Here is a 21,063-nt window from a genome sequence, read left to right as displayed (position 1 = left end):
TATACACATAAAAGCTGTGAGTTCACAAAAAGATTGATGTATAGCCTTCTGGGACAAAGAGAATACGACAGTGGGTGCTGACACGCCAGCATGTGCTGAGGGGACCCCTCCCACCCCCGCCGCCAGCCCCTCCAAGGAAAGCTGGGTATGTGTGGGCTTGCTCCAGAGGAAACCAACTCAGAAGTCCCTGAGAGGCACACTCTGGGCGGGGTACTAGGGTTATTAAACAAGAAAAAATAGGTCCCAGCGGGGCAGGCCGCTGTTTTTGTCCCATCAGTACTTGAAGAGTTACCGAATAGTCAGTCTTTCTAGAATGTTTTCTTCTGTCACTGGCTGAAGCCTCCCCAGTGTCCTGGGCAGTGGACAGGGGACAATCTCCTTGCCTGGAGGTGACTTCACGCTGCAGATGGTTCTGATCCGCTGGCAGAGAGGATGACTTACACAGTGAAGTCACCGCAAAGCCACTGCCTAAGTCCAGCCCCTGGCCTCTTTCCCTGCTCTGTAGTCCAGAACATCTCTTTAAAAGCCAGAAAATCGGTAAACATGAGCAGCGTGTCAAAATGTCAGCAGCCACTTCGTCTGCATGGTGCTATAAGGCTGTGAAAGCGCCATGTTAAGCCCCGAGTCCACTCCAGCAGCTGTTCTTCAATATATTTTTTCTACAAATAAGTCCATTTGTTAAAAACAGGTGTGTAGGGAGCACCAAGACAGAGTCTGCCAGTCTCTCTCCCCAGATAGTGTCCCAGCAGGTCCCCAAATGTGTCTGTGGCCCATGCTCGAAGTTTTAATGACAAAGAATGAAAACAATAGCCGTGCCTTTATGAAAGGATGGCAGGGAATGAGTTACGTAATGACAAGGGTTATGTTTCAGAAGAGACCAGAGTACTTCTGTTAACAGGAAAGCCAAACCCTGCTGGAGTACTAGGTGCAGGAAATAAGCCTTTATCTGTCACGGGAAGAAAGCCATGTGTCAGAAGCACTAGAGAGAGACTGGAAGAAATATGGATGTGAATTCAGAGCTGAGCCCTTCAACGGGAAATCCACCAAGTGAACAGAGTTCAGAGGCAGCAGAAACTAGACTTAGTGAAAATGAAGAGAACCCTGTGGAAATTATTTCTGTCACACCTGTAAAGAATACTGATCCAGCTAAAACCGGTTTGGCTCAGTGGATAGAGCGTCAGCCTGCAGACTGAAAGGTCCCAGGTTCGATTCTGGTCAAGGGCATATACACTGGTTGCGGGCACATCCCCAGTCAGGGGTGTGCAGGAGGCAGCTGGTCGATGTTTCTCTCTCATCGACGTTTCTAACTCTCTATCCCTCTCAATTCCTCTCTGTGTAAAATCAATAAAATATATTTTTTTTAAAAATACTGTTGTTTAAAAATATATATATATATTGACCCAGGCCTTAGCTGGTTTGGCTCAGTGGATAGAGCATCAGCCAGCGGACCGAAGGGTCCAGGTTTGATTCTGCCCAAGGGCACATGCCCAGAGTGTGGGCTCGATCCCCAGTAGGGAGCATGCAGGAGGCAGCCAATCGATGATTCTCTCTCATCATTGACGATTCTCTCTCTATTCTTCTTCCTTCCTCTCTGAAATCAATAAAAATATTTACTGAGTGGCCAGATCATTATGATCTCTGAATGCATTCTAATTTGACCACTCAGTGTATATCCTATATAATAAAAGCTAATATGCAAATTGTCCCCTCGACCAGGAGTTCGACCAGCAGGCAGGCCAGCCAATTGCCCATGTCTCCTCCCCCTGGCCAGGCTGGCCAGACCCCATCCATGCACGAATTCATGCACCGGGCTTATATATATACTGAGTGGCCAGACTATTATGCTTTCAAAAATCATAGTAATCTGGCCACTCAGTGTATTTTTTAAAAAAGAATATTGACCCAATACCGAATAAGGAGATCAATTCTGATCAGGCTGCTCAGGGCAATATCAGCAGTGACCAAGAAAAGAACAGTAATAGCAATTAGTGCAGAACTTATCTAACAAAAGACAGAGGAGAACATAGGTGAATCAGAACCACCTGCCTCTCAAAAGCCCAAGAGAGGCAGTCAACCTGAATCTGATGCCCATAAGCCAATCAGGAGTGAGTATGCAAATTAACCCAACAAATATGGCGGGTTAATTTGCATACACAGGCGCCAAGAGTCCAGAGGCAAGATGCTTGCATCATCACCATGTCAATGACACAGGCGTTCTGCACCGCCCCAGCCACTCTGGGCCTGTGGGCAGTGTGGGAAGGTAGAAAGGCAGCTTCGGGCCCAGCAAAGGTGCAAAGGCGGCTCCAGGTGGGAGCAAAGAGGGAAAGGCAGCTACGGCCAGAGTGAAGGCAGTGCCACAGCCAGGGGAAGGAAGACTCATTCTTGCACAAATCTTTGTGCATCGGGCCTCTAGTAACAACATAAGTGAGCCTCTTAGCAAGGGAAGAAAGAGAGCCATAGTCAGACAGAAAAACCCTGGGGGTTTGGAAATGGTTTGCCAAAAGACCCAACTTCAAGATGTAGCCAAAAAGACAGCACCAACCTGGTGGGCATCACTCAGTGGTTGAGCATCAACCCATGAACCAGAAGGTCGCTGTTCGATTCCCAGTCAGGGTATATGCCTGGGTTGTGTGCTCCATGCCCAGTAAGGGGTGTGCAAGAGGCAGGCGATCAGTGATTCTCTCTCATCACTGATGTTTCTCTCTCTCTGAAATAAAAACATATTTTTAAAAAAGAAAGAAAGAAAAGACAGCACCAATAGAGACAAATTGACTAACAATGGTAACAAGAAAACTCATTTGCAAAGGAGAAAATAAAGGCTAAACAGAAGCTGGGTCAGCTTCTGCAAAAACTTGAATTGAAAATGTCCCTGAACAGAAAATGAAGTTCACTTTAGAACACACACTTTCTGCCTTGAAAACTGAAAGGCACTGTCACTTCCTTTCCACGTGGTCGCAAGTCCTTTGATGGAAATGTACAGCAGGTGCTCTTCAGAGAGAAGCTAAAGCAACTCTTCTACCTCCCCCAAAGCTTTCCTTACAAAAGGTTAATAATTAAGCAAATTGCATAACACATGGTTCCAGTTCCTGCATAGCTGGAGTTTAAAGGCATAATACACCATTAATTTTCATGCTTCAGTTTTTAAAGGAAATAACAGAATGTCCTTCACCGATGCTGAAAATTCACCAGTGGAATTGCCATGTTACACAAGAAAAAATGGAAGTCTACTCTTTAGAGGAAAAGAGAACAAATCAAATATTTGGTTTTCCTTTTGGAAACTTTTATGTATAACTGGGAGGGTCCCTAGCAGCTGCCAGCTGCTGGCCAGGGTCTCCCTCCCCCCACGCCTGGTCGAAGGGACAATTTGCATACTACACTTCTATTATATAGGATTCTTTCTGCCTGCCTACTTTTCTGCAAAACTACAATATACAGATTGCAGTTCCCTGTTATGAAAAGTGATGTGGCAATTTTATAAATTTTGCTTTCTGATTTTTATCAAAGTGAGAAAATATTGAAGATTATTATTGATTTTATATCACTTCATATTTTTATTTCTGCTCCATTTTAGCTTAATATAATTTGCAATAAATGTACATATTGTTGCTTCATAAAGCATACAACTTTAAAACGGTTTTTAAGTTGGTCCAAAGGTTGTAGCATTATTGTTAAGCTGATTAAAATGGTTTTTACTCCTGTGATTATGTTGAAATATCTGGAATTTTAAAAGAGCAAAGACTGTCCAACATTTGGTTTTATGAAGTTTGTCACCATGTTTTGATTATTAATGTAAAAAAGTCAACATTTTAAAATAGTTGGACTTTGGCAACTTTGTAAAAAACGTTGAAGGTGCTTAAGGTTACTATTAATTTTCAGCATTGTGCTATTTGGACATAAGATTTTTGCTTTGGTCTGCCAGTCTGGGCTCCGTTTTTATGTTTATCTGAGAAGACAACTGTTGCATCAATATATTGTTGCTTGGCATCATTCAGCATAGGTAATGTATGCACCTTTGTGTAAACATAATCATATTTAAGTTTTTTTGCATAAATGCTTCTAGATGAAAAAAAAAAAAAGTATCTAGGTGAGTATTCTCTTCTGTGTATTCGAACTCCTGGTAGCACTTCTCCACGGGAGTCCAGGATAGTGTCCTCTAGACACCCAGCCACAGCATCAGACTCTGCCTCAGGCCGGGAGAGACAGCCAGGCTCTCTTCCTCCAGCTGTCCATCTTTGCCCCCATGTCCACCCCCAGCAGGGGAGTAGGCCCTCCCGCTTCCCGCCCTGCCCGAGACCCAGGCCCAGCTTCCTTCTGCTTTTCAGTGCCCCCACCGCCAGGGCCACAGTGAGCTCACCGTCCAGCGTCCAGCAGTCAGTGTGTGCTGGAGGCCACAAGCCCTGGACTTGAGCTCCCCAGCTGCAGCTCTTTCAGGGATTTTATGGTATTAATTTTATGGTTTTGATCCATTTTTAGTTTATTTTTTCACATGGTATAAGAACATAGTCTAGCTTTATTTTTTGCATGTACCTGTCCGGTTTTCCAGCACTGTTTATTAAAGAGACTGGCTTTAGGCTGGGAGCGGCCAGGCCCGGAGCAGCGGCTGCCAGGCTGAGAGCGGCCAGGCCTGGAGCAGCAACAGCCAAGTCCAGAGCAACTAGGTCGGGAGCGACAGTGACCAGACCCGGAGCAGCTGGTTGTGGAACGAACCAGAGCAACAGAGCCCAGGCCCGGAGCAGCCAGGCCCGGAACAGCTCGCTCCTCGCCTGCCCCTGCCCCACGACTGCCTCTCAGACATGGCTGGAAACTTTTGTGGGAACTTGAGGGTCTGCTGAATCAAGTGATGAAGGCTTAGATCTGGATGTGTTGAGTTAGTATAGGGCTGGGGTGTTGATCTGTGAGTGCCTTGGGTGGGGCCTGGATGAGGCTGGTTGACCTATTTGGAAATGTCTTTTGTGCGAAATGTATCATTGGGCATGTGGTGGTATTATTGATATGAGAAAATGCTAAGTAACTGATTTACTATCTGAAAAGGGATTTACTATCGGGGAGAGGGAGGGAGGAAGAGACTGAACATAAACTGTGCACCTATGGATGAGGACAATGGGGGATGGGGAGGGGACGGAGGGTGGGGTGGGAACCTGGTGGAGGGGGGAAGAAATGAGGAACCTTTGTAACAATATGAACAATAAAGATTGATTTAAAATAAATAAATAAATAAAAATAAAGAGACTGGCTTTGTTGGTTGTATATTCCTGCCTCCTTTGTGGTAAATTAATTGTGGTAGAGACAAGCATGGGTTTTCTTCTGGGCTCTGTATTCTACCTCCTTGACCTTTGTATCTGTTTTGATGCCAGTACCATGCTTTTGTTTAAGGATAAAATAAGTTTCTATTTGTAGTCTTGTAGTAAAGGGGGAAGCCATAAGTTGCAAGACGATTCTTCAGCAGTATGTATAACACACTTTTTATTTCCTGGCAATGGAATCAAACACCGACTGAGACTACAGAGTATAAACTAGAACTCAGTAATTATAGGGAATGGAGTCGAAAAAAGACACAAGAAATTAGCACTACACACATAAAACCCTTCACCGGGATCTGCTGACCAGAGAGAAAAACCAGGGCTGGATCTCCCAGTGGGGACAGGTCCTAGAACAGTAGGAAAGGGAGTGGGTGGAGGGTGGGAAGGGGCCACACTGGAATGCGGGTTTAGTAAATTGCTCTTAGTAAATATCAGCTGGCTCAGAACTGAAGTGAATTGTAGGACACTCAGCTGGTGTTACAGAATTGCTTGGTGTATGGAAATCCTACACATCTTGTGTCAGAACTGTTATGAGTGTGGTAGTAGTGTGAGAATAAGAAAAACATCCGATTGTTTTTCTTACAAAAAAAGGTTACTGGCCCACCCGGTGTGGCTCAGTGGTTGAGCGTCAACCTATGAACCAGGAGGTCACAGTTCGATTCCCAGTCAGGCTGTGGGCTCAGCCCAGTGTGGGGCGTGCAAGAGGCAGCCAATCAATTCTCTCTCATCATTGATATTTCTCTCTCTCTCTCTCCCCCTTCCTCTCTGAAATCAATAAAGAGATATATATTTTAAAAAAACAAAAAGGTTACTATGTTTCACCAGGAGAAGTGGGCCACCAGCATTCTCATCTCTGACTTCAAGCTGAAGAGGCTAAATTCCTGGTGAGTGTGTCTGAGAGGTCAGGAGCCCCCTTTCTCAACAATAGGATAATGGCTCCATCTCAGCTGCAGCAGGTCCTGAGCGCTGGTTCCCCAGCTCACTGGGAAGGCAGAGGTCCATACTAGGAAAGGAAGCTGAGAAGACCAGAAGCTACCACACCAACTAAGCTCCCTGAACAAGTGGGTTCACAGATTTTGCCCAGAGGGAGAGGCTTCCAATAGAAAAGAGAGGGGGTTTTTTGTTTGTTTGTTTGTTTTTGTCTGTATGTTTGTTTTTTCCTTTTGGTTAGAGAGTGACAGGGAGAGGGGGAGACAGAAACATAGATGTACGAGGGGCACATAAATTGGTTGCCTCCCACACACACCCCGATCAGGGTTGGGATCGAACCTGCAACCAAGGCATGTGCCCTTGACTGAACTTGAACCAGGGACCTTTCAGTCCATAGGCTGGCGCTCTATCCACGGAGCCATGCCTGCTAGGGCAAGGAAAGAGAGTTTGGAAGCTCTCACCAAAGAAACTGACTTTACTTGAAACAGTATGAAGCTCAGGTACCAGTTCAATCGCTCCTCTTAATTAAAAGCAACTAAACTGCAGGCCAGCTAGTTCGCCTGAGAAAACCAATAGAAGAGACAGCTAAGAGCCCACCTGCTCAAACACTGTCCTCAAACACTACCCTTGACTGAACTTAATTGGATCAGACTATGAACAATGTATGCCCCAGGGCACTGTCGAAAATAATACAGTAATTAGCCAGTAATTAGTGCAGCCTGGTATTACACATAGGGGTGTAATTCCAAATGAAGCCGACAGCTTAACAGAGATCAGGGCAAAGATGGTTTTAAAAACCCTGCTGAAAACATGGTCACCCCTGGATAAATGTGGACATGCCCGCAAAGCGCCCTCAAGGAATGTCACAGAGGCTCCTCACTGCAGGGGAGGAGGCTCCACTCACATAAAGTCCCGAGACCACAAAACAAATGAGAAAACAACAACAAAGACAAGTCAGGAACCTCTTCCATCACGTGAGGACACACTGAGGAAGCGGCCATTGTGAGCAGGCTCTCCCCAGACATCACACCTTCTGACACCGTGATCTTGGAGCTCCTGTCCTCCAGGACTGTGAGAAATCAATGTCTGTTGAGCCCGGCTGGCATGGCTCAGTGGTTAAGCGTTGACCTAGAAATTAGGAGGTCATGGTTTGATTCCTAGTCAGGGCACATGCCCAGGTTGTGGGCTCGATTCCCAGGGTGGGGTATGTGGGAGACAGTCAATCAATGATTCTCTCTCATTATTGATATTTCTGTCTCCCTCTTCCTTCCTCTCTGAAATCAATAATATATATAGATATAGATATAGATATAGATATAGATATAGATATAGATATAGATATAGATATAGATATAGATATAGATAGATATATAGATAGATATATTTATTTATTTTTTTAATAAAATAAAGAAAGCACCGAAATCGGTGTGGCTCAGTGAATGGAGCGTCGGCCTGCGGACTGAAGGGTCCCGGGTTTGATTCCAGTCAAGGCCATGTACCTTGGTTTCGGGCACATCCCCGGGGGGGAGGGGGGGGGGGTTGGCAGGAGGCAGCTGATGGATGTTTCTTTCTCATCGATGTTTCTAACTCTCTATCCCTCTCCCTTCCTCTATGTAAAAAATCCATAAAATATATTTTTTAAAAAGGAAGAAAGAAAGAAAGCACAAGTGATTCCTCTCACACCTACCAGAAAGGTTAACGTGAAAACTCTGGAAAACGCCAAGCCTGTGAAGGGGAGACCAGCCAGGCCTCTGCAGGGAGAACCTATGCGTATCCTGTGTTCCCTCTGACTAGCCTCTCACTGCCAAGAAGAGACCCAAGAGAAAGGTGGACAGAGGTTTACCTAATAGCACTGTTCTTTTTTAAATTCTTTATTATAGAAAGGATTACATATGTCCCCTTTGCTCTGCGTTGTCCTCTCCTAACTTGCCCCCAGCCCCGGCCCTGGCCTTCACCCCACCCCCCCATTGTCTGTGTCCATTAGTTATGCTTACATGTGTGCAAGTTCTTTGGTTGATTTCTTCCCTCCCTACTCCCCGACACACACACACCCTGCCCTGTCTTCCCTCTGAGGTTGGATGGTCTGCTCGATGCTTCCATGTCTCTGGATCTAGTTTTGTTCACCAGTTTATGTTGTTCATTATATTCCACAAATGAGTGAGATTATGTGATACTTAACCTCCTCTGACTGGCTTATATAGCTTAGCATAATGTTCTCCAGGTCCATCCATGCTGTTGTAAATGGAAAGAAAACTCTTAGAGAAAAGAAAACTCATACAGTTTACAACAGCACTATTCTTAACAGCCCTATTTCAGAAACTGCCTACATGTTCATCAGCAACAAAACTCAAATAAATGGAAGTGTATGCACCAATGCAAGACCAGGGATGAGAATAAGAAGATCTTGCCCAGCTGGCATGGCTTAGTGATGGAACAATGACAAGTGATTCAGGTCCCTGCCTTTCCAGCAACACTACAGCAAGGTGGCGGCTGACCCGGAAGACCCCAACTTCTTCCAGCTGCTGGAGGACCTCAGACCCAGGAGAGAGAGGAGCAGAAATGGAGCGGGGTGGGTGGTATCCTTTAATCATGAAGCCCTGAAGCCAGGTGCTGATCTGGCGTGGTGGCTCCTGGGAGGTCCTCGAGGGCTGCCCAGCCCAGCACAACCAGCACTGCGGTCCCTGCCGGGGAGATGTTCGTTACAGCACTGATGTGAGTGTAGAGGAAGTGAAAGCTTTGGCTTCTCTGATGACATAAGCATGCAGTGATTGATGTGCCATATAGGGGATGCCAAAGCTGGTGTTAAGGTCAACTGATCTACTAAGGTTATGAACTACTGATCATGAATTAAAATGATGGAAAGGAGGTTCACCATGGAGCTGGTAAAGAAAGGCATTATTGGTCCTGGCAGTGATGTGCCTGCCCCTGGCCTGAGCACAGGCCAGCTGGACATGCCCTGGAGTGCTGATGCCTACGCTAGCACCATTGGGCACTATGGTAGCAATGCCCATGCCTTCACTGGCAAGCCCATCAGTCAGGGTGGATTCCATAGACAGATGGACCTCTGCTACTGGCCAAGGGAGTTTTCCATGGGATTGAAAACTTCATCAGTGAAGTTTCTCCATGAGCATTTTAGGATGACACCAGGGTTTGGAGATAAGACATTTGTTGTTCTGGGATTTGGTAATGTGGGCCTGCACTCTGAAATATGTACATCACTTTGGTGCTGAATGCGTTGGTGTTGGTGAATCTAATGGGAGCATATGGAATCCAGATGGTACTGACCCAAAGGAACTGGAAGACTTCCAATTGCAACATAGGTCAATCCTGGCCACCCCAAGGCCAAAGCTTTATAAGGGAGCATCTTTGAGGCCGACTGTGACATACTAATCCCTGCTGCCAGTGAGAAGCAGCTGACCAAGTCCAATTCACCCAGAACCAAAGCCAAGATCATCGCTGAAGGTGCCAATGGACTGACAACTCCAGAAGCTGATCAGATTTTCCTGGAGAGGAACATGGTGGTTATTCCAGATCTCTACTTAAATGCTGGATTAGTGACAGTGTCTTACTTTGAGTGGCTGAAGAACCTAAATTATGTCAGCTATGACCATTTGACCTTTAAATATAAAAGAGATATGAGCATGTATTATATAAAGCATTTTTAAAATATATTTTTATTGATTTCATAGAGGAAGGGAGAGGGAGAGATAAAAACATCAATGATGAGAATCACTGATCAACTGCTTCCTGCACACCCCCCCATTGGGGAATGGAGTCTGCAACCCCAGCATGCACCCTTGACCAGAATCAAACCCGGGACCCTTCACTCTGCAGGCCAATACTCTATCCACTGAGCCAAAGCAGCTAGAGCTAAACCTAGCTGTTTTATGAAGCACAGAGGGAATCTGACATGCCAGACATGCAAGAAATGTATTACACATCTATCTTCCTACAGATACACATGTAGACTAGTGAACAACACCAAAAAGACATGTAGACTGGTTTAATAAAAATTATATATAGCTCTTTCCGGCGGTGACGACCTCCCCACGACAATATGCCTCTCGCTAAGGATCTCCTCCATCCCTCTCCGGAAGAGGAGAAGAGGAAACACAAGAAGAAGCGCCTGGTGCAGAGCCCCAATTCCTACTTCATGGACGTCAAATGCCCAGGATGCTATAAAATCACCACCGTCTTTAGCCATGCACAAACGGTAGTTTTGTATGTTGGTTGCTCCACTGTTCTCTGTCAGCCAACAGGAGGAAAAGCAAGGCTCACAGAAGGATGCTCCTTCAGAAGGAAGCAGCACTAAAAGCACCTCAAATCAAGATGAGTGGGAAACCATCCCAATAAACACATTTTGGATTAAAAAAAAATTTTTTTTTAAATTATATATAGCTGAAACCGGTTTGGCTCAGTGGATAGAGTGTCGGCCTGCAGACTGAAGGGTCCCAGGTTCGATTCTGGTCAAGGGCATGTACCTTGGTTGCAGGCACATCCCCAGTAGGGGGGTGCAAGAGGCAGCTGATCGATGATTCTCTCTCATCGATGTTTCTAACTCTCTGTCCCTCTCTTCCTCTCTGTAAAAAATCAATTAAAAATATTTTTAAATTATATATAAATACATAAAATGGTTAGAGAAGTATAGTGGCTACATAAATATTGAAAGAATGACAGAAAAAGTATACCATAGTGTTAAAATTAGTTCTAAGGCAGATAAATGGTACAGATACGCATACATGCACACATGCAATCTCTGTAGATTGGTAAAGACATACATTTATATGTATATAGTGATTAGATAAATATAATGTTTAAATGGATACTGTGTAGAGCTCATTTCTTCAGATTTCTTGACAGATCACATAGATACCATGATTCAAAAAATATACGCTCAGATATTTAAGTACGGTTGTTAAGGCATCTGGACTCTGAAAAGTTATTCCCACCAAAAGCTCATCAGGTCAAGAGGAGAGTGGTCCTGTCCAGTCTGGGCCCTCGGGCACCAATGGGAGCACATGCCCAAAGGGGCAGCACCAGCCAGCGGTGATGCTGGATGAGAAATGTGAGAAAGTGATGACAAGGGCATTGAATTAGCACTGAGCACTCAGTATGTACCACGTGGGCACCTCCTTTCAAATTACCTCCAGTGGAAAATTATCCCATTATCCCCAAGTTAGAGTAGAGGCAACTGGGGTCCCAAAAGGAATATTTGGCACACTGGTAATTCTAAACCTTCCAGCTTGTGAGGATCAGTGGGAGGCAGGAATAATGCTGCATCAGTCTTTCACTGCCACCTGCTGGCCAGAGGAATGGGCTCAGTCCTGTTTCCCACAGGGAAACCACCTTAGGATCCTGTGCCCTTATCTGCCTGCCTCAGGCCGGGCCCCGGTGGGGCTGGGTGGGTAAAATGGTGGCCTGGGCGGAGTTGCTGTGCCTGGTCTGGAGGGAAACACAAAGGAGACGTCTGGAGCGACAGAAATTTCCGCGATAAGCAAACACCGGGAGGCATCAGATAGAGAAGTAAAAATTGGACAACTCAGAGTCCAAAGAGACAGAAAAGACCCCGGAAGGAACAAGGGATGCAGAACACTCAGCCCCACCGAAGGCTGAGGCCCGTGGGAGGGTTCTCCAGCAGGAAGGCCCTGGCTGCCACTGTCCTGGCTTCCCAGGCAATCCTGCAGCCTGTGTGCACACCCACCTTCCAAAGACCCGGCGCTCCAGTGCCTACTCCTCTCTGGTTTTCTTGGCACACATTGTCACAGCTATCCCAAACAATCAAACAATGCAGGAGGAGAGTTTGGAGAGACTCGCTTTATTCACCGCGGTGGGCTTAGAGAAAATGATTTCAAATTCTAAGCAAAGGTACAAGCAGAGCTTCCCTTTTTATTAAGGAGCCAGCTCTCTGTGCAATCAGTGGTTATCTCACTGCTGTCTTCGAAAACAAACACAGCTAAATTTATGGACATACCTAGTCTTGACCTGCAAGGTCAGACAACTACAAGCAGGCTAAAGCAGGCTAGAAAGCAAACATTTTTTATTTTTTATTTTTTATTTTTTTTTTAGAATAAGAGGCCATCTAAGAAAAACTGCAGAAAATTTCAAACAGCAGTTTTTACAAAATAGGGGTTTTCCTTCTCAACATCAGTTTGTCACAGGGCTTTCCCCAAGACAGGCGAGGTGCTGCCTCTGCTCTGGAGGGCCCAGCCTTACAGCTTCCCTGCACCCCTTCTTTCTCTAGGTGAGTGTGTGTGCTGTTCGCCTTGGTACACAGAATGTGCATTTTCACATCCATAGAACTCTGTAGCACTTGCCTAGGAGAAAACAACACTGACTCAGGTTTTCCTTCCATCTGGCTCTGTCCCAGTTGGTCTGAAGGTTGTGCGTTATTGTTAAGCTGATTAACATTGTTAAGCTGATTAACATCTGGCTCTGTCCGGTGGAGGCTGATCAAGTTGGAGGGCCTAGAGATCATTCCTGGGCTTCCACCCAGCCTGACGGACAGACAGAACTTATTCTAACTTACTGTGGACAGCCTGTGGCTTCCATGCTCAGGGGAGTCCGCTCAGCTCACCACTTATCAGAACCAGAACCAGGACAATGGAGGGACTAGTGAAGGGAGGAAACACTGACCTCTCCAGCTCAATCTACCATTCATCCTCCTTTCCCACCCTTCTTACCCTCCTCACCCGTCTCACCTCCAGGCACATTCGATAAACACTGCACAATTTCTGGCCCTGACGCCTTTACCCCTCTTTGGTAGGAGGGAACTGGAGGGGCAGGTTGCAGCAGAAATCCATGGGCTTTCAGTTGTATTTTCCAGAATACTCATGTACCAAAATGAGTGCATGGAGGGGCTAGGGTATTTTCTAGTCAGCTTTGTCTCCATCTTGGATTTGTCGGGTCTAATTGGAGTTTTTTGGTATTTAGTCCCCTGACTTGTCTGTCCTTGGCGTGGCTGGCACTATGGCACTAATTGGGTCTCTGTTATCTATCTTCCAGACCAGAGTGAGTTAAGCTCTTTACTCTCTGGTTAGGTAGGAGGGGTATAATCCATTTACTCTCAAGTGTCCATAGTTGGGGAAGACAAGATCTTGTGGTTAACTAGCTGGCTGTAATTTGCTTGACTTGTTTGGCCCTATTTGTCTAACCATTTGCCCCAGTTTCCTTTTTCCCCACTTGTCAAAAATTCTTAACGTAACTATCCTGCTCACACCTATTGTCCATGCCGGCCCCACTCACACCCGCTGCTTGCACCAGCCCAACCCTGATCATCCCAACACAGCAACTGGCGGTGGCAGCAGGGTTGGGGCCACCACTCCCAGGTACTGAGGGATCAGGGGCAGGGGCTACAGGCGGACCCAATCGCCCCTCAGGGCTTCTCCACCTCCTCCTGCTCCCACCCACTGCTGGCAGACAGGGAACCAAGGGCCACGGTGGGGCTCGGAGGATAGGCTGAGACCCACCCCTGTGCACACCTCAGCCTCTCTAACCCCAGTTCCTTTCAAGGTGCACAAATTCATGCACAGGGCCCCTAGTGCCAAATAAAAGAGAAGACATCTCCAAAAAATTAACTAAATGAAATGAAGGCAAGCAAACTACCACATACAGATTTTAAAACAATGGTTATCAGGATGCTCAAGGATAGTGAGAACTTCAACAGCATTGAAATGAACATAGAAATGATGGGGGGGAAAAATTTTTTTTTTAAATAAGAAGAAAGAACCAGTCAGTGTTGCTCAGTGGTTGAGCTTCGACCTATGAATCAGGAGGTCTCACAGTTGATTCCCAGTCAGGCCACATGCCCAAGTTGCAGGCTCAGTCTTCAGAAGGGGGTGTGCAGGAGACAGCTGATCAATGATTTTCTCTCATCATTGATGTTTCTTTCTCTCTCTTTCTCTCCCTTCCTCTCTGAAATCAATAAAAATAACATGTTTTAGCCAAAACCGGTTTGGCTCAGTGAATAGAGCATCAGCCTGCGAACTGAAAGGTCCCGGGTTTGATTCTGATCAAAGGCATGTACCTTGGTTGCAGGCACATCCCCAGTAGGGGGTGTGCAAGAGGCAGCTGATCGATGATTCTCTCTCATCAATGTTTCTAACTCTATCCCTCTCTCCTCCTCTGTGCAAAAAATCAATAATATATATATATGTTACGAAGCGAGTCCCCAAGAGATGGACCACCGGAGCCAATTTGATTAAGCATGCTAGAGTTTATTACAGATTCGAATCCGGGCTCAAACCTTGGCTGACGCAGCAGCCGGCAAACACCCAGGTGAGAGCCCCGATGGAGGGGCAGTCCCTCCAGAGCACTCACACAAAAACACAGACAAACACACACCTACCACGGCCAGTCAGGCTCTTCGGAATGGGGGTCCCTCATGGTCCTGGCTGGGGATTCCAGTCATGATCCCCAAGGACCACCAGGGAGCCGAGTCCGATGCAATAAACAAAAGAGCCATCTCCATGCTAGCATGGGCTCCTCCCACTCATGCCTGCAGCATGGCGGCAGAGAGCGAATATCGCCCAGTCCAGGGGTTTTACTCAGGTCGGTGATGTCACTGCCTCGGCTAACCCTGATTGGCCCCTCAGGACTAAATTCTAAAGACTGGGGACAGCCCGCAGGGTCGGTTCCCAGTCACACCCTGCTTGACATTGGAATGTGGCCCTATCTTGCCCATAATACAAAAGCAGAACTAAAGGTTATCTACAGTTTCTACCCCTGAAGCTACTGAGTCAGTGGGAGTCAATCTCCTGCAACTACCCTATTGTTCAAGCAAGTAATCAAAGGTCGAAGTCAGATAGCAAGGTTAAAATTCAAACAGCAGTTTTTACCCAAGTATGAGTGCTACCATATTTCTATATATATATATATATATATATATATATATATATATATATATATATTTTTTTTTTTTTTTTTTTTTAATAACATGTTTTAAAAAAAAAATAAACTGACACAAAAGTGTTATTTTAATATTGTTTTTTGAAATAGCAAATTTTAGAAGGTTGAAGGATTACTCTATTAAGATTGCCTCTTTGAATAAAATTCTTATGTGGATTTGAATCTATTGGAAGTTTGGCACCAGTCTAAGCCAACATTTTCTCTTTAGTGTTTAGAAGCCGTGAACATGTTTTTCCTTCAGATTAAAAGAAAAGATACAAACATTTTATGCTCATAATTTTGTGTTCTTTTCATAGAGAACTCACAGCACTGGACCACCTTAAGGTCCACTTCTACTATGAGCACTTCTTTGGTGCAGGTGCTACTGTGCTATGAAGGACCCGCCTGGGCATCGCTGCTGGGCTCCATGTTTGCACACCTTCAATCGTCTGAGGCCATGCTGACTGTCCCCCAAGGCAGGTGAACCAACTGGGGAATGGAACTGAGACCCATGCACCCCACTCTGTCCACACCGAGGAGCTAGAAGGTCTTAGTTGTGTCAATGTAAGAAACATTCAAACCTGTGAAGAATTTTTGTGAGTTTATTTGAGACAAAACTGTCAACAACTGCTGGGAAACAAATCTCAACGGATTGAGATGATGCTCCAATGACAGTTTTGCACCTTATTTTATACATTACCATCAAAAAAGAAAGTGTAAGTGGTTTGCATGAAATCCATTAGTGATAGATTAGGGAGGTGGGAGGAAGCAAAGCAGGAAACCTTTGGGATTAGGTCAAAAGTAAAATGATAGACGAATACTTCTTTTACTTGGTGGGTGCAGAATAGTTAACAGCCAACAATTAACTCAATAACAATGAGGGTGGTCTCCAGAGTGGTGCCTGTGCTGGGAGGGGTCTGGAAAAAGGAAATTATTTTGCCATTCCAAAGACATGTAATCACAGATCAGTGGTTCTCAACCTTTCTAATGCCTCGACCCTTTAATACAGTTCCTCATGTTGTGGTGACCCCCAACCATAAAATTATTTTTGTTGCTACTTCATAACTGTACCTTTGCTACTGTTATGAGTCGTAATGTAAATATCTGTTTTCCGATGGTCTTAGGTGACCCTGCTACCAGTTCTCAACCTGTGGGTCACGGGGTTGAGAACCGCTGCTGTAGAGAATTTTTGACTACCCACCTAAAATTGCTTTTGTTAAAGGTTTTAAATGGCTCTAATCCAGTGGTCGGCAAACGGCGGCTCGCAAACCACATGTGGCTCTTTGGCCCCTTGAGTATGGCTTTTCCACAAAATACCACGTGCACAAGCACACGTACAGTGCGATTGAAACTTTGTGGCCCATGTGCAGAAGTCAGTTTTCATCCTGTGCGAGTCTATTTTGAAGTAGTGGCGTTAGAACACTCAAGGAGCCAAAGAGCCGCATGTGGTTTGGGAGCCGCAGTTTGCAGACCACTGCTGTAACCGATTTGGCTCAGTGTACAGAGTATTGGCCCACAGACTGAAGAATCCCAGGTTCAATTCTTGTCAAGGGCATGTACCTTGATTGTGGGATCGATCCCCAGTAGGGGGCGTGCAGGAGACAGCTGATGGATGTTTCTCTCTCATTGATGTTTCTGTCTCTATTCTTCTCCTTTCCACTCTGAAAAATCAATAAAATATGTACATATTTTTAAAAGGTTTTAATTTGAGACCATCCATTGTGGCTACTTAAGTCTGAGTATGCAAGGCCGCTATGCAGCTGTTGGCTAAGCTAGCCAGGTTAGCAAGTAACCCCTTTTTGTCCTAACCCCATCAATGAAAAAGTTTAATACTGTCAACTCCACCCATCCATAGTGGCCAAACTGGTTCTCTAAGTGCTGTGTGGGAGAGGGCATGGCTTCAGACCCTCACTGTGGAAAATTCCAATGTTGATCATCAGAAGTTAAGATATTAATATTTTACTAGTGTGCTAAGCACTTGAAGGCACCTTTTGGTGCATGGGCGATGATCAACACTCTAACCAGTTCCAACCAATTCCAACCAAGCCACTGGGCCAGGGCTGCTATTTAATTTTTAATATGGTTTTTTCCATTGTTACTATACTTCAACTTCTTATTATTTCACATTGCTTGAAGGTACTTGATATTCTTTTAAAAATGTTTTTTATTGATATTTTTAGAGAGAGGGAGAGGGAGAGACAAACATTAGTGAGAGAGAAACATGCATAGATACATGGTCCCTACTGGGGTTTGAACAGGCAATCTGGGCATTTGCCCTGACAGGGAATCTAACCAAAGACCTCTTGGTGCATGGGATGAGGCTCACCCAACTGAGCCACACTAGCCAGGGCTTTTTATTCTCTTTTGTAGTCTGACTGGAGTAGAATACAACACTAGCCCCTTTGTTGATAAAACTACATAACAAATTGAAATATGGTAGCACTCATACTAGGGTAAAAACTGCTGTTTGAATTTTAACCTTGCTATCTGACTTTGACCTTCGATTACTTGCTTGAACAATAGGGTAGTTGCAGGAGATTGACTTCCACTGACTCAGTAGATAACCTTTAGTTCTGCTTTTGTATTATGGGCAAGATAGGGCCACATTCCAATGTCAAGCAGGGTGTGACTGGGAACCGATCCTGCGGGCTGTTCCCAGTCTTTAGAATTTAGTCCTGAGGGGCCAATCAGGGTTAGCCGAGGCAGTGACATCACCGACCTGAGTAAAACCCCTGGACTGGGCGAAATTCGCTCTCTTCCGCCATGCTGCCAGCATGAGTGGGAGGAGCCCATGCTAGCATGGAGATGGCTCTTTTGTTTATTGCATCGGACTCGGCTCCCTGGTGGTCCTTGGGGATCATGACTGGAATCCCCAGCCAGGACCATGAGGGACCCCCATTCCGGAGAGCCTGACTGGCTGTGGTAGGTGTGTGTTTGTCTGTGTTTTTGTGTGAGTGCTCTGGAGGGACTGCCCCTCCATCGGGGCTCTTATCTCGGTGTTTACTGGCTGCTGCGTCAGCCATGGTTTGAGTCCAGATTCGAATCTGTAATAAATTCTAGCATACTTAATCAAATTGGCTCCGGTGGTCCATCTCTTGGGGACTCGCTTCGTAACACAAATGACTGCAGGGTTTTTTAATTAGCTATTGCAATGCAAAAACTCTGTCAAGCTTATACAGTATTGCATTTGAATCCTTTTAGTGCATTCTTTATTTACAGACAAGCTTCTAAAAACTATTGCCGAGGAGGGAACCAAGATGGCGGCCTAGGTAAGCACCTAATCTGCCGCCTCACACAACAATTTAAATAAACAACAACTAAAATCACAGGAAAGCTGGCGGAGTGGGAAATCTACACCTAGAAAGAAGGAGAGAGGCTCACGGGTCGGACTGGGAGCCGCAAAGTGCTGAGCATGATGAAGTAATGTCAAATGAAAGAAACATCCTTAAGGAAAACTGTGAACTGGCCACAGATCACAAAAAAGAATTATCCAAAAGCACAAAAAAAGCATTTTATAAGGACTCCAGTTGTAGAAAAGCAGATGTACTGCCCTCTTCAGAATTATCCAGTGAACAACATGGTAGCAGACTATATATCAATTGATGCCATGAAGAAATTCGTTGGGGAGCTACATGATTTTATTCCTGGAAGTTCAGGATATTTGGCATACCATGTTCAAAATGAAATTAATATGTCTACCATAAAAAACAAATTAAAGAGGAAATAAATTGTCCTTGTATCTGGGCATTTATTTTCTATAAAATATTATCAAAGATGGGTATGATTTTAAGTTCTCCTATTTGGGACAGGGGTATGAAGAAATGGGGATGATTTCTTTCTATCTCAAAAATGTATCTTTAGAAAATTCAAAATCTTTTTGGCTTTGTATTTTGACATTTGGGCAGGACTGTTTCCCAGCTTGTAACATATGCCCACAAATACTGAGTGAACAGTTGTTTGGTGTTATTGTCATTGAAACATACTTTATAAGATCTCTCTCTCTCCTGATTTTCTTTTAGCTTAACATTGTATTATATGTATATTTTTCTAGATTCATTGATGTGAATGTAAAATTTATTTTTCTTATCATTTTATTTCAATTAAAAATTAGAATGCTAAAAAATAATAATAAAATAAAATAAAAACTATTGCCATTCATAGTGACATTCAATGCTAAAAACAAAACACAGATAGTCTTAAATGTAGATCCTTTCCAATCATAGTGTCTTTGGTCGCTTGAGCCACTGTTTTTAGTCTTTCAACTTCAACGTTCAGTGCCAAGAAAAACATTTTTATTTTATTACTGCCAAATATGTAAGTAATTCTTCTTATCAGACACTAACTCTTATTAGAACAAACATATAAAGATGTAGATAAATCACATTGAGAGACATTTCTTGGGATGAGAGCCACTGGTTCTAGATAATAAACCCTTTTCATAGATTATAGTCAAATCTAAAATCTGGGTATATACTAGTATATATATTACTTCATTGACTCAGTTTAATCAGAAAAAAATGCAAAGGGAAATTTAGGACTGTGGCATACAAATGTCTTAAACCTGTTCCTATCACTGCCAACTCTGACATCCAACCTAAAAAAATTGTCTTTCTACCACAGTGGTCGGCAAACTGCGGCTCGGGAGCCACATGCAACTCTTTGGCCCCTTAAATGTGGATCTTCCCCAAAATACCACATGCGGGCACAGACGTACAGTGCGATTGAAACTTCATGGCCCATGTGCAGAAGTTTTCGGCTCTCAAAAGAAATTTCAATCGTTGTACTGTTGATATTTGGCTCTGCTGACTAATGTGTTTGCCAGCCACTGCTCTAACACATCACTCTCTACATCTCAGCCATTTTGTGAGTCTTTCTTCACTACACCACTGGTTAATCAATACTTGAAATATCTTACCATCTACTTCTTTTTCCTATTTGTCAGCTATCTGAGGCAGGAGCTTTGCACTGACCTGTTCAGAAGTTCCAGTTCCTGGAAAATGCCAGAACTATTGTGTGATTCAAAACATAGCACTAGTAGCAAATCAGTGTTGAATCCATCAATAAATATTTGTATAGAAATAAAAATTAAAAACCAGCACTTAAGGGCAAAGGATGGGTGGGGACCAGGTGGAGGGGAGCTATGGGTGTGGGAGGGAGAAACAATTGTAATAATCTGAACAATAAAGATTAAAAAAAAACAGCACTGAATCAGTAATTATATTAGAATGAAAATATATTAAAAGTTGTAAAGTCAAATTATAATCTATTAAATTAAAAAAGCACAGTATAGCTGAAACCAGTTTGGCTCAGTGGTAGAGCGTCAGTCTACGGACTGAAAGGTCCCAGGTTTGATTCCAGTCAAGGGCATGTACATTGGTTGCATGCACATCCTCCGTGATCAAAGTTTCTAGCTCTCTATCTCTATCCCTTCCTCTCCTTAAAAAAAATCAATAAAATATATTTTTAAAAAGCACAGTACAGCCCAGCCTGCATAGCTGTGGTTGAATGTTGACCTAGAAACCAGGAGGACATGGTTCAATTCAAGGTCAAGGCACATGCCCCAGCTGCAGTTTGATCCCCAGTGGAAGGCATTCAGGAGGTGGCTGACCAATGATTCTCCCTCATCATTGTTTCTCTTTCTCTCTTCCTTTACCTTCCTGTGGGATCCCTTAACACGACCCGCGTGGTTCAGGGCCCACTCAGGGTCCCGTTTCTGGAGAAGGCCGCACACTAAAATGAAGAGAGAGACTGGAAAAGAGTTAATTTGGGAAAATGGGGGCCAGGCGGGAAGTCTACCTCTATGGGAAGACTAACCCCTCTCTGGCCTTTTACCATTCCTTTTATTGAGATTCTGAAACAAAGACATCTCTTAAGGAGGAAGTTCCAACAGCAGAAAATCAACTTACATTTACATATGATTAACAAATTAAAGTTGCCTCAAGCACCACTA

The 21,063-nt window shown here is 44.5% G+C and overlaps 1 protein-coding gene and 1 pseudogene across 2 annotated transcripts; both read left to right on the top strand.

Annotated features, from left to right (window-relative positions):
- Window positions 1-6,113: 6,113 nt before the first annotated feature.
- Window positions 6,114-9,895, top strand: LOC311632672 (glutamate dehydrogenase 1, mitochondrial-like; annotated as a pseudogene). Its single transcript has 2 exons — window positions 6,114-6,184; window positions 8,834-9,895. The product of its transcript is annotated as a glutamate dehydrogenase 1, mitochondrial-like (transcript).
- A 364-nt stretch (window positions 9,896-10,259) lies between these two features.
- LOC311632523 (small ribosomal subunit protein eS27-like) lies at window positions 10,260-10,606 on the top strand. Its single transcript, XM_084904124.1, has one exon. The coding sequence runs from the start codon at window positions 10,288-10,290 to the stop codon at window positions 10,540-10,542; it is 255 nt and encodes an 84-aa protein (XP_084760250.1). The 5' UTR covers window positions 10,260-10,287; the 3' UTR covers window positions 10,543-10,606.
- Window positions 10,607-21,063: the final 10,457 nt, after the last annotated feature.

Source organism: Pipistrellus hanaki (genome assembly GCF_964339955.1).
Source record: "Pipistrellus hanaki genome assembly, chromosome: 14".
Classification (NCBI taxonomy): domain Eukaryota; kingdom Metazoa; phylum Chordata; class Mammalia; order Chiroptera; family Vespertilionidae; genus Pipistrellus; species Pipistrellus hanaki.
This window is presented reverse-complemented; position numbering and strand designations above follow the sequence as displayed.